The following is an 11476-nucleotide window of genomic DNA, read 5'->3' as shown; positions in this document are numbered from 1 at the left end:
TTATCAAGCTTTAGATATTTAACATTGATTGCACCAAAAAAAAAGATATTTGATATGAGCTACGAATTGTAAAGAATTATAAATATGGTTTATAATTTTCCAAAACAATTTGCTCATTGGTGAAATTTTCCAAAACGCTGCTTCGTATTAGCCATTTTTGTACTACCATTTCCTTAAACCCGCTTATTTCAATTCATTTTTTCTTTCCAAATATATCTTTCGATCACCATTTTATATAACAAGGTTTTGTATCGCACCACTATACGTGGAATTTTCCTTTGCTTATAAATTAGAAAAATCTAATATTTATAATTTCCTTTTCTTTTAAAATTTCCAAGATATCTATTATGTGTAGAAAATATTTCCAAGATCCGTTTTCCTTTTCCAAAGTAATAGCCATGGAAATGCAATATATACAAATATATATTTGATAACGCAATGAAAACTAACACTTCTGTTCGTAACTTAGTTGGTATTTACTGAGTGTACCTATAAATATAAAGATATGATTTATATATATATATATATATATATATATCACTCATATTTGGAAGTAACATGCATGGTTTGATAAATTATACTAAATAAAAGTAGGCTGTCCACCTAAACTTTAAAACAACCAATAGGGATTCAACATGTCACTAATTAACATTTTTAGAAATTTGCAGAATTTTATATATTAAAATTTTTTAATCACCAGTCAAGAGACATCTCAATATTTAACAGTTTTGAAATTATGTAAAATTTCTATATTAAAATATTTACAAATTAGTAAAATTTACAAATATTAATTGTGATAATGGTGATTCGTATCTTTCAAAAATATAAATTTTCTTGTTTCGTGTGTTAGCTGAATATTGTAAGAAAAGTAAAATCCTAAAACATGAACGCCTCTTATTTCTTATAAATACTTAGTGTTTTATTCACAATAAGATTATACCTACCAATTGTTTCTTTTTTCTTCGTGCCAACTTTTTAAAAATATACATACTAATTTGTTAGTAGTATTTAATCGTAGGTTGTGTGGAAGCACTGCTGTGAATCGTTGGTGCACGAAATTTAGATGTCGTTTCAATTCAATCACCGATGTCGAGAAGATTTTTCTGCATGAACCAAGAGCATAAACAGATCAACTGTTTGTTCCAAGAACGAGAAGCTAATAGATGACTAAGCCTGAGAGATGTTGGAAGAGTACAAGACGGAGGAGACAGAGAAGAGAATGCAAGAGACCGCTAAAGATTTTGCGTCGAGGGAATATGCCATTATAAATATGGAAAGGACTGTAGAGAGTCTACGTAATGAAGTAGAGATGAAAAGAGAGGAGATAGAGAGCTTGATGGAGAAGATAAGTAACATCAAGGTTAAACTCCGTTGTCTAACCAGAAACTGAGAGTAACAGAACAAGTGTTTACGGAGAAACAAGGAGAGTTGAAGAGAATAGAAGCTAAGAATTTAGAGGAACAAGCCTTACTTAAGGAGAAGGATCTCAATGACACATGAAACGTATCGAAGTATGAGTATGATCAAAGAAATATCAAAGAGAGTAAATTCTAAACCGATTCATGTCTGAAAAACTTGAGGAGACGCACAAAATTTATGTGGAAACGGTGATTGATGCGACAAAGATTCATTTGATGGCGAAGAAGTGTGTGGTAGAGATGAAGAAGGAGAGGAATAGGTGGAGAAGAAGCTTGAAAAGGTCATGTAAGATAACAAGAAAGAGGAGAAGTGAAGGAGACATTGTTGGGATATAAGACAGTTGTGGGGACGGTTTGTATGGATCGAGCACCAGAAAAACCGTTGTGAGTACAATTGTACAAAATACTGTCCACTATTAAATCAGTGTTTAAGCATAACGTTGTTAACAATTTATCTTCAAATTAGTTTCGCTGAAGTTTTATGCAACTCGCCTCTCAAATCCAGAAGTGACGTTCTCCACACTTCTAGACCATCTTTGTGTAATACAATTGTATTAAGTGGACTGCTTCAAAATTTGATGTATTATATTTTTGTGTTCTAGATGTCATGGAACAATATTGTGACCTTCTCCTTAATTACTTAGTTGATATGTGAAAAGTGCATATTGATATATTGCTATGATGTTTGTTTTAATATATAGAAGTTTATATATTTTAATTAATAAATATATATTTTGATTTACATTATAGTTTTCTGAATAATGTGTTTGAAATAAAATAGTTGCCTTAATAATAATTCAGAGACTAAAACTATTATTTTTGTCATGTGTTAAAAGTATATATTATCTACATCAATATGTTAAAAATAAGATTTTATTGATTGTTATTATCCGTATATGATTTTTAGTATTTTTTCTTAATCAAAAAGCATAAATGATAGTTAAGTATATTAAAGAAAAATTTACTTAAAAATAATCAAAAATAAAGCATTATAAAACATTATACTTAATATACTTATCAAACCATATAAAACGCCTATATGAACTGAGATCATATTGAGTTCATACATTGTTACTATCCGTATAGTCGTTCCATATATTGTTGATGGTCGTTTTCAATATTGTGATAGTATTTTTTAAGTATATTATTATTGTTGCATATATATATATATATGACATTATATACCTACTTAAAAACAATCGATATAAATATACCCGCGGATTAAAAATGAAAAGAGAATGATAATGATGGTGTAATAGTTAACTCGGGTTTTGAAATCATTGGTCTCATTGGTATCTTGATTTCGATAAATAAGTCCTAACCTTTATATATTGTTCTCTAGCTCTTTTTTTTGTCGGCCTTTCATGATATATAATTGCTGCCATAGTTTGTGAATTACCCCACATTTTTTACAAGAATTAAATCTCATGTCACTAACTAAAACTTCATTTATTTCCTGCAAATGTAGTGATTCATTTGGTTATATATTTTTGTTTCATTAGATCTAATCCCTTAAGATTATGGGTAATGGTTATAACTTATACATATATCTTATAGCTAAAAGAAGAGAAGAAAAAAGAAGGTGATGTATCGTTAGTTAATTTTATAAAGTTCATATATATATCCCTTATGTTCTGGAATTACCTTCTCACGATGACGCATGCATGTTCTGAAAGCCACTAGTAGTTCTTAAGAGTCTTTGTAGCTACAATGAAAATTATGAAAGGGACCCTTGTGAAAAAGCTTGGACAACGATTTAACAAATATTTATTTATTATTATTACTATTATTTCAAATCGGTTCTTTGAGTTCGTTTGGGGATTTTTGAGTTTTGAATAAACTGACGTCGCTTTAATTAAACGGGTTTTTCTTTTTCAAATGTTCATTAACGGAGTTGCGTTTGGTCGGAATATATGTTTCATTAGCTTATAAATCGAGAATTTAATACTTTGGCAACATATGTTTGACAGTTTGTCTTTGGTCATATACTTGGCGGTAAACGCTTTGGCACTCTCATGCTGCAGAGTTACATTTGAAGCACGACGAAAACAGACAAAAAGACAAAAGTGGAGCTGCCTGAATTTAATTTTTCCTTACGGCATTTCACATGCGACTATATTTATTATTCATCTTTTATGTATCTTTCTTTGAATCTTAAAGGTTCTTTATCCTCCTCTCCATCTCAATTTTTTTCGTCAGAGTCAAAGAAACAGAATATGGAAGGAACTTTGATCGGATACAGTTGGATTCAGCTCTTGTACGCGCTGTTATGTTCGATCCTCATTACGTTTTTCCTCCTTCCTCCACTGTGTTTTTTTCTCAAGGAGATTGTTTGGTTACTTTTTGTGGAGAGGATTTTCGAGCTGTTCCTCTTCTTGATCGCCCTAGCATGTGTTTCATGCTATCTCTTCAGGCATAATGGAGACTACTGTGAGGAGGAGGACGAGGAGCTTGATTTTCCAGTTCCTTCGTCTGATCTGCATTCTGATCTTCCCTATCATCCCTATCTGCATTCTGATCAGCCCTATCTGCCGTATCTGTATTTTGATCAGCCCTATCCGCCGTATCTGCATTGTGATCAGCCATATCCGCCGTATCTACATTGTGATCAGCCCTATCCGCCGTATCTGTATTGTGATCTGCCCTATCCTGATCCGCCGTCATCTCTGTACCTCGCTCCAGCTTTTGAGATACATTGTTCTACTTTCCCTCCGTCTCCGCTTTCATGTCCTGTTCTTGATCCGTCTCATCAGGCTTCAGCTTTCCCTCCGTCGCCACCTTCATGTCCTGTTCTTGATCCGTCTCTTCAGACTTCAGCTCTCCCTCCGTCTCCGCCTTCATGTCCTGTTCTTGATCCGTCTCATCAGGCTTCAGCTTTCCTTCCGTCTCCACCTTCATGTCCTGTTCTTGATCTGTCTCTTCAAGCTTCAGCTTTCCCTCCGTCTCCGCCTTCATGTCCTGTTCTTGATCCGTCTCATCAGGCTTCTCAGACTCCGGAGACGATGTCCTCTGATCCTCCGCCATTGTCTCGGCCTTCGTCGCCACAGCTGTCCCTGCATTCGGCTAGCTCATCTCCGATCTCGCTGTCTTCGCCACCTCCTCCACCTTTCAGAATGAAGCCTTGGAAGGCCTTCATTCAAGGGGATTACGCTTGGATAGCAAGCGACGTGAGCCTCAGCAGCTCTGACGATTCCGATTTTAGAGATGTGGATACGAAAGCTGATCGGTTTATCACAAAATTCAAAAATCGGCTCAAGGCTGAGAAAGGGAAGACGGCGTAAAAATGTTTGAGATATTTCTAAAGTAGTTAGCTTCTTATCAATAGATGATTGAATCTTTCTGTATGAAGTCTCTTCTCTGTAGACTGTAGTATATCGGAGTATAACTCCATGTGTATTTCGTCACAACAATGGTCATTGGTTGCAATACTGATTGATGTAGTCTCCTTCTATTTATCTCATCACACGTACAAAGTTTTGTGTCGCCAAGAGACAATCCGTTACAGTTCTTTTCCCAAAATTTGCTTCTCCAATTGACAATTTTACAAGCTACTTGAGTACAAATACAACTTGAAACTAAGTAAAGCTATAACAAACACCTTGATGTAAGTGAATCAACCCTTCTCGTTTTACAAAAACTTTCTCAAATTGCTGTAACACACTCTACACCTTTTACCTAGTATGCAAGAACCTTGTACTTGACACTTTCTCAACATTTCTTAACCAATTTACTCCCAAAATCATGTGAGCAGTGCTTAACTCCAATGGAGTTTTTTAAGTCTGTTGAGAACTCTGAACCTGCGAATGCTATTCCACTGAAATTATCCATACTGTCTCACTGCTAGCCCTTTTCCTAACATCACCTCATTACTGTTCTCTCAGTAAAAAAAGTCGAAAGCTAAATGTGGAGAAATATGCCAGAGAGGTGGTCGATCAGAACCTTTTCATCTGACTAATTAGTTTCCATTTCTGCATGATCCCTTGTCTCCACAAACATCTTCAGGCATCACCAGACACCAGCCTCTCAACATCACCCGGATTTGTTGCAGATAGCGGTGTGACACCGGCTGTGTTGTGACACATCTTCGTGTTGCTTGTGTTGTGATTATGACACAGCCGGATTTGTTGCAGATAGCCGGTGTCATAATCACAACACAAGCAACACGAAGCAATTCCTGACTATATCTATGTATCCAACACAACAAACATAGTTGAGAAGATTTCTATGCATAAAGCTAAATGATTTATAGAGCTAAGGGTAATCCTGACACACTGTGACAACAAGTAGAGCTGTCGTGAACACATTGTCATTTCAATTTCATACACAACAAAGTAAATCTGGATTTTGAACCAGTAGTCTGTGACTCCTACGCCTAGCTTTTAGGTTGACACAAGGCAGAGCTTCCAAATCATTTGAATCAACCAATGCATAGACTCCTTGGCCATTGTAGATTGTCGTGTCCTGTGGTATCAATCAAATGGCTGGATTCTTCTTACTCACAAATACTCTCTTTCTCTTTCTCTCGATTCTCAACAATGTCCGGTGAAACTCCAAAATCGAATCTCAATCGAAACTTTTTGATTCTCAATGAACATTTTTCCAATTACGAAGTTTTAGGTTTTTTTTTCTTCTCAGTTTCAGTTTCGGGTTAAACATTTCGGTTTAATGTTTTGACATTTCGGTTTAATAAATGTGTTGACATTTCGGTTTAATGTGTTGACATTTCGGTTTAGTTACAAGGTAGTTTATCGGTACAAATTTTATTTTGGGGGGAAGAAAGAATGGGTTTTTGGTTCAATTGCAATTTCAAAAGAAATCAATCACGTGGGTTTTATTTTTGAGAATAGTTGCAAAATAGTCTATTTTCAAAAGTTAATTAGATTTATAGTACGTTCACTATTTATAATTTACAAAATGATTTTTTCTTTCTTTCTACTATTTTAATTATTATTATTGAGATTACTTCATAACTAACTAAAAAGAGACTATTACCAGTTTGAGCTATGAAAGTAGGTTAAATGACATTCCTATATATATGCTTGTATATTGAGATAATCATATGAATGATTTGTAAATATTCTATATGATCTCACTAATTAGGAAAGTAGGTTAAATGACATTTCTATATATATGTTTATATATTGTTACGCTATTTTTATGAGAGTCAATATACTATTTTCTAAACACTAAGGTGTTCTTCTCTCATCAATATCTTAATATTTCGATCTGACTTCTTCCCTGCAATCACTACCTCCTTCTGTTGCCTCATCTTTCTTGGAGACTACTCCATCACCTTCCTCTCCACCTTCGGCATGTTGCTCTCCAGCTCATTCCTTTTCGTCTTCCGATCTGACTTTTTCCCCGCGATCACCACCTCCTCCGCCGTTCAAGATAAAGCCCTGGAAGGTCTACACGCAAGGAGACTACACCTGGATTGGTAGCGACGTCAGCCTAAGCTCCGACGACTCTGAGGATCACACCAACGTTGATACAAAAGCTGAGCAGTTCATCACTCAGTTCAGAAGGCGACTCAGGCATGAGAACAAGAAAAGTCGAATGGCGAAATATGATTGAGATGATGATGTATTGTCAATTGTGTTAGTATTGCTATGTTTATCTTAATTAGTAGCTTATCAATTGTATCCAACAATTAGTTATGTTTAAGTAGACTTGAATTTATATAAATAAGAGAATTTCAAAATTGTAGGTAAACTAAAAGTTTACAAAATCTAAAATAAATCAATTTTCTTGACAAGTTTGATGATGATTTTTTTTGGCATCACTTTAATGATAATTCTTTTTAGTTAAACTCTATCAATATGTTATAATTATATAACATATATATAATAAAGTATAACATATGCAAAAAATAAGCAAAACATATGCAAGAAATATAACTGTTTGAGTTTTATACGGTTTACTAGATTCGGACCCGCACGTACGTGCATGGATGATTTCAAAACCAAAATTTGTTATCATATTTGCAATATATTACATATATGTATGAAATTATTAATGTAAACGTATTTTTTTAGGAATGTTATTAACATTCATAACCGTATCTCATACTATAAGTTTAGTATTCAATTTATTTTTTTATTTGGTTAGACAACAAATGATGAGATTACATTAAAAAAATGGTAAGAAAAAAGTGATGTATCTATTTGGGACCGAAAATTTGTCTTGTCCCGCCCCAAGAACTATCAAACCGGGCTAAAATATTAAAACTTCTCAAATCAAATGACCTAAATTGTCTATCTGAATAAATCCAACTCGATAGGCTTGCCCATAACAATTTTGCTATTTTTTCTGTAAAAACCCATAGGAGAAATGTCTGCATTCATCACGTTAAAATTTTGCAAAGCCCATGGATAACATGTGTTTCAATTAAAAGAAAGTTCCAATATAGATAATTATATGTTAAAGGGATTGAGAGAAATTTTTCGGTTTTATATTCTCAAACTATCTAAAGTTTACAAAAAAAAACCCAGTTTTTTTCTACCAATCCGAAGTTGACATGTACAGTTAGTCAGTTACTCAAGTGAGATTTGAGAATTGAATATAGGTACCAAAAAAGAAATTAGTTTATCCAGATTTTTGTCATATATTTTATAAAGAATATTTGGATAATATTTTTTCGTTCCCTTCTTACATTTATTATTTTCAATTCAGATAATCTAAATGATCGCAAGTAATTTTATAAATAAATAAATATCTATGTATAATATAATAGGATACTTTTAAAATGACTTAACTTATATATCTAAATATTTTGCTTAACTTAAGAAATTAGTTAACTAAATGAAAAATTAGGTTTCCCCACTTTGAATTTTAAAAATGAATTCAATTTATCTATTGTTTCTTATTTCAATTTTAGTGAATTTTTTATTTATTTAGATATTCTTGTACATGTTTGAAATAATAATGGTTTACCACATAATTAGAATTAACAACATGGAAATAATAGTGGTTTTACCACACTATCTATTAAATAAATTATATCTGAAAATCATTTATGTAATTTGTATTACTGTTGGGCTTTATATGCCCTGTTATGTGCAATAAAATTTCTAATACTTTTGACAAAAAAAAGAAAAAAACAAAGCGTCGATGATAACTTTGGTTTTCAATAGAAAAAAAAACACAAAAAGTGTCGACAACTTTACCAAAAATTAGAGTGGGAAATTTTTCTGAAAGAAATAGGTGAAGAGGCGATTCTTCAGCCTTCCTTCCTCCTCTATCAATCCATCTCCAGAGATAATTATTTGGAACAATTGATTTTAGATTCTATACCAAGGTAAATCTATTTATATTTTTTACTTTATATTTGAACAGGTTACAGGATTTCTTTTAGGTCTATATTATTGATAGATAGATATAGTTTCAGGTGATTTGATCAAAAAAAAAAGATAGAGTTTCAAGTGCATGCAAGGAATCAATGGATCCAAACTCAGATCGACAGCTCACGATCCACGCCCAAAACAAAAATCTGCAGGTTACTTAATTCGACTGTTTCCTCAAACACATCAGCTTCAGTTTATCGATTTTCTTGTCAGTCAAATCCACATCATCCTTCTGCTCACCATCTTAGATTTTAGCACTCGACATTCCATATTTTTCTTCACATATCTTCATGTTTATTGGTTGAATACACTTCGTTCAAATGTAAAGACTCGCTTAGATGATGGGTAGTTGATTTAACAGTCTCTTAACTTTAGGTCAATGTGAATGGACACTGCTAAAAGTTTGAAAATCAAGCTTCTATATTAATATTAATATTATATCTTACGATTGAATCTGGATCGAAAAAAATTATCCATAAGAAAAAGTGATGTGTCTGCATTTTATAGGGTTTTAATCTTAGTTTTTACACTTGTTTTGAGTCTTTTGTTAGGTCTAAGTGTGCTTTTAGAGTCTTTTTGGTCTTCTGTGAGTCTGTACAGGTCCTAGGTGGCTTTGGAAGGAATCTGAGTGTTTTGGGGATGAAAACAAGCATCTGAAGCCAATTTGGTGAACACTGATCGGACTAGGAAGCAGATGGAGCAAAACAGAGAAATACGTCCCGGATCGACTGATCCTCGCGAGATCGACCAGTCCCCGTACCCGACTCAAGTTTTCCTTTTTCGTTTTGAACCGACTTTTAGGGTTTTATTTTGATATTTAAGTTAGAGGCACGGCCTCCAGAGACATAAGTTTTATTTTCTGAGACTATTCTGTATTGAGAGCAAAGGGAGAAGATCTCTAATCCTTCTTGACACTTTGGAGAAGATTTCTAAACCCTATTTTCTATTCTTTTGCAATTCAATTATGTTTTCTTCATTATTGATTTGCTGTTTCTGCTTCTCCATGTCTGAGTAGTTTCACTGTTGGGTTTAGGGTTTCAGAAGGGTTTCTATGATTAATTGATGCTAAATTTGTTAGATTAGGGATTGATCTTATTGTTCTTCATCTATAGTTGTTCTTAATGCTTAAGCTAGATTGATCACCTAGATTAAGATCTTAGGTTTAATTCATCGGGGCACCAAAAGTGTTGTTGAGTTGCTTGAAAAGAACATAGGTGAGCAAGGTGATCCTTAGCCAACGACAGTTGAAGTTGAGGCACCTTGTGAACATAATCAAACTTGAACTTATTGCTTGCTAGGATTGTTTAGATTCAAACGACGGTTTAGAGTTTTATCAATTCCTTGCATAGATAGCTAATGCTGCGACAGTAGGTTAGTTTTACATTCAAGATTTGAGTTCAAGAACGGTGTTTAATGCTATCCCAATTTATCATCTAATTTCGTGGTCATGTCCCCTAACTGATTCCCTGCGCCCAATATTTCCTTTATGATTTAGAAACAACTTATTTACTTTCCGTTTTTGATTAGTTAATTTATTCACAAAACTTCCTCTTTTGTCTTAGCTATATTTAATCTACATAATTTCATAGTGTAATTGTTTGGTCCCTGTGGATTCGATCCTGAAGTGTTACAACGATACCACTAGATCGTGGTGGAGTACACATTAGGTTTTAATTGACCTGTTGATCAAAAAGACAAATACCTTATTGTTGTAAACTACGGCTACAAAACACTTGTGAACTATGACTACAAAACACTTATAAGTTTTATGTTTTGTAACACTTTGCAAAGAGAACAAGAACTAACAAAGAGAGAGTGAGAGAGAGAGAGAGAGGAGAAGCCACGAGAAAGGGAGAGAGATTGGGAAGCTTATTTGATCAAAGGAAAAAACATATGCATTACTCTCTTACAACTCCATATATATAGTGTATTACAAAACACATGAGTCACACCCCGATTAGTTTTGGTAATGAAAAAGTGTTAGCACTACAAAGATAATGAAACATTACATGGACAAGTGTAATGACATGTGTCTTGTGATGGAATAATCACACATGAATTTCACAATACTCCCCCTTGATTATCCATCACCATTGACGAGTTACGTACTACCTCATTAAAAACCTTGTCACGGAAAAATGCATTGGGATAAAAATCATGACAAGGGAAAAAGAGTATAGTAATGTAATCTCCCCTCGAAAAGATATGTATGATCCTTCTTAATAAATCTCGTAGATGACACATTCCAATTCTGTGAATATGCTTTCTGAATGTGGTAATCGGAAGCGCCTTTGTGAATAGATCTGCTGCATTGTCACTTGAGCGGATATGTTGAATATCAACTTCCTTCTTTTGCTCGAGTTCTTGAGTGTAGGAGAAAAATCTTGGAGGTATATGTTTTATCCTATCGCTCTTGATGTAACCTTCTTTGATTTGGGCGACACAAGCAGCATTGTCTTCGAATAATGTTGTTGGCTCTTTCTTGGTGACTATTCCACTTGATTCTTGTATGTGGTTAGTCATTGATCTGAGCCATACACATTCCCTCGATGCTTCATGAAGAGCAATTATTTCTGCATGATTTGAAGAAGTGGCGACCAAAGTCTGTTTCTGTGAGCGCCGTGAGATTGCAGTTCCTCCAATTGTGAAAACATATCCAGTTTGGGATCGGGACTTATGTGGATCTGATAAATATCTTGCATCTGCAAAACCAAC

The 11476-nt window shown here is 33.9% G+C and overlaps 1 protein-coding gene across 1 annotated transcript; it reads left to right on the top strand.

The window, feature by feature from the left end:
• LOC104714910 (leucine-rich repeat extensin-like protein 1) lies at positions 3635-4699 on the top strand. The gene has a single exon (XM_010432377.1). The coding sequence runs from the start codon at positions 3635-3637 to the stop codon at positions 4697-4699; it is 1065 nt and encodes a 354-aa protein (XP_010430679.1).

Source organism: Camelina sativa, chromosome 9 (assembly GCF_000633955.1).
Source record: "Camelina sativa cultivar DH55 chromosome 9, Cs, whole genome shotgun sequence".
NCBI lineage: Eukaryota > Viridiplantae > Streptophyta > Magnoliopsida > Brassicales > Brassicaceae > Camelina > Camelina sativa.
This window is presented reverse-complemented; position numbering and strand designations above follow the sequence as displayed.

Coding starts and splice junctions, on each gene's coding strand:
- LOC104714910 (XM_010432377.1), top strand. CDS start 3,635: ATGGAAGGAACTTTGATCGGATACAGTTGGATTCAGCTCTTGTACGCG.